Genomic DNA, 655 nt, shown 5'->3' with positions numbered 1-655 from the left:
ACATTCTTTTGCAGTGGATATGTCCCAGATCTTTGACATGCCTCAAATGGTGAGCAAAGAGGTTGAAGATGAAGCCAATAGTTACTTCCAGCGTATCTACAATCATCCACCCCATCCTACCCTCTCCATTGAGGAGGTTAGTTTCATTGAGAATTAACTGGAAGGAATCTTAATTGAGCCATTGTTTGTAGGAGTCTATTTGATAAGGGTTTCATTATGTTGTTTGTTATGTCACAGAACTGGTTTGTGTTCATTATTGGAAATTATGACATGGACTGATGTTATCTTCAACCTTTTAAGGTACTGGACATGCTGAAGAAATTCCATGAATCGACCAACAAGAGGGAAAGGGAGGTCTATTCATGTATGCTCCGAAATCTCTTCGAAGAGTATCGCTTCTTCCCCACCTACCCAGACAAAGAACTTTTCACCACTGCCAGACTGTTTGGTGGCATCATTGAACAGGGTCTAGTCGAGTGAGTGCTTCCCTTTGTTCCCAAGTGATGGGTGGCTTGGGACAGTACATCTTTTTCTTTGGGTTTATTAGTCTGATAAATATAAGGATTCTAGGTTTTGTCTTCTTCAGTCAATGCGTCATTGTCGTTGTTATCATCATCATTTAATAAAAATACTTTTGGTGTTATTCATTATAACA

The 655-nt window shown here is 39.4% G+C and overlaps 1 protein-coding gene across 1 annotated transcript in view; it reads left to right on the top strand.

Annotated features, from left to right (window-relative positions):
- LOC119593394 (CCR4-NOT transcription complex subunit 1-like) overlaps positions 1 to 655 on the top strand; it is a gene marked incomplete in the record, with an annotated part of 36043 nt that overhangs the window by 19162 nt on the left and 16226 nt on the right. Inside the window, 2 exon segments of the mRNA XM_037942323.1 lie at positions 15 to 136; positions 301 to 476. Coding sequence (XP_037798251.1) covers positions 15 to 136; positions 301 to 476 — 298 coding nt within the window.

This window comes from Penaeus monodon, chromosome 32 (genome assembly GCF_015228065.2).
Source record: "Penaeus monodon isolate SGIC_2016 chromosome 32, NSTDA_Pmon_1, whole genome shotgun sequence".
Lineage (NCBI taxonomy): Eukaryota > Metazoa > Arthropoda > Malacostraca > Decapoda > Penaeidae > Penaeus > Penaeus monodon.
This window is presented reverse-complemented; position numbering and strand designations above follow the sequence as displayed.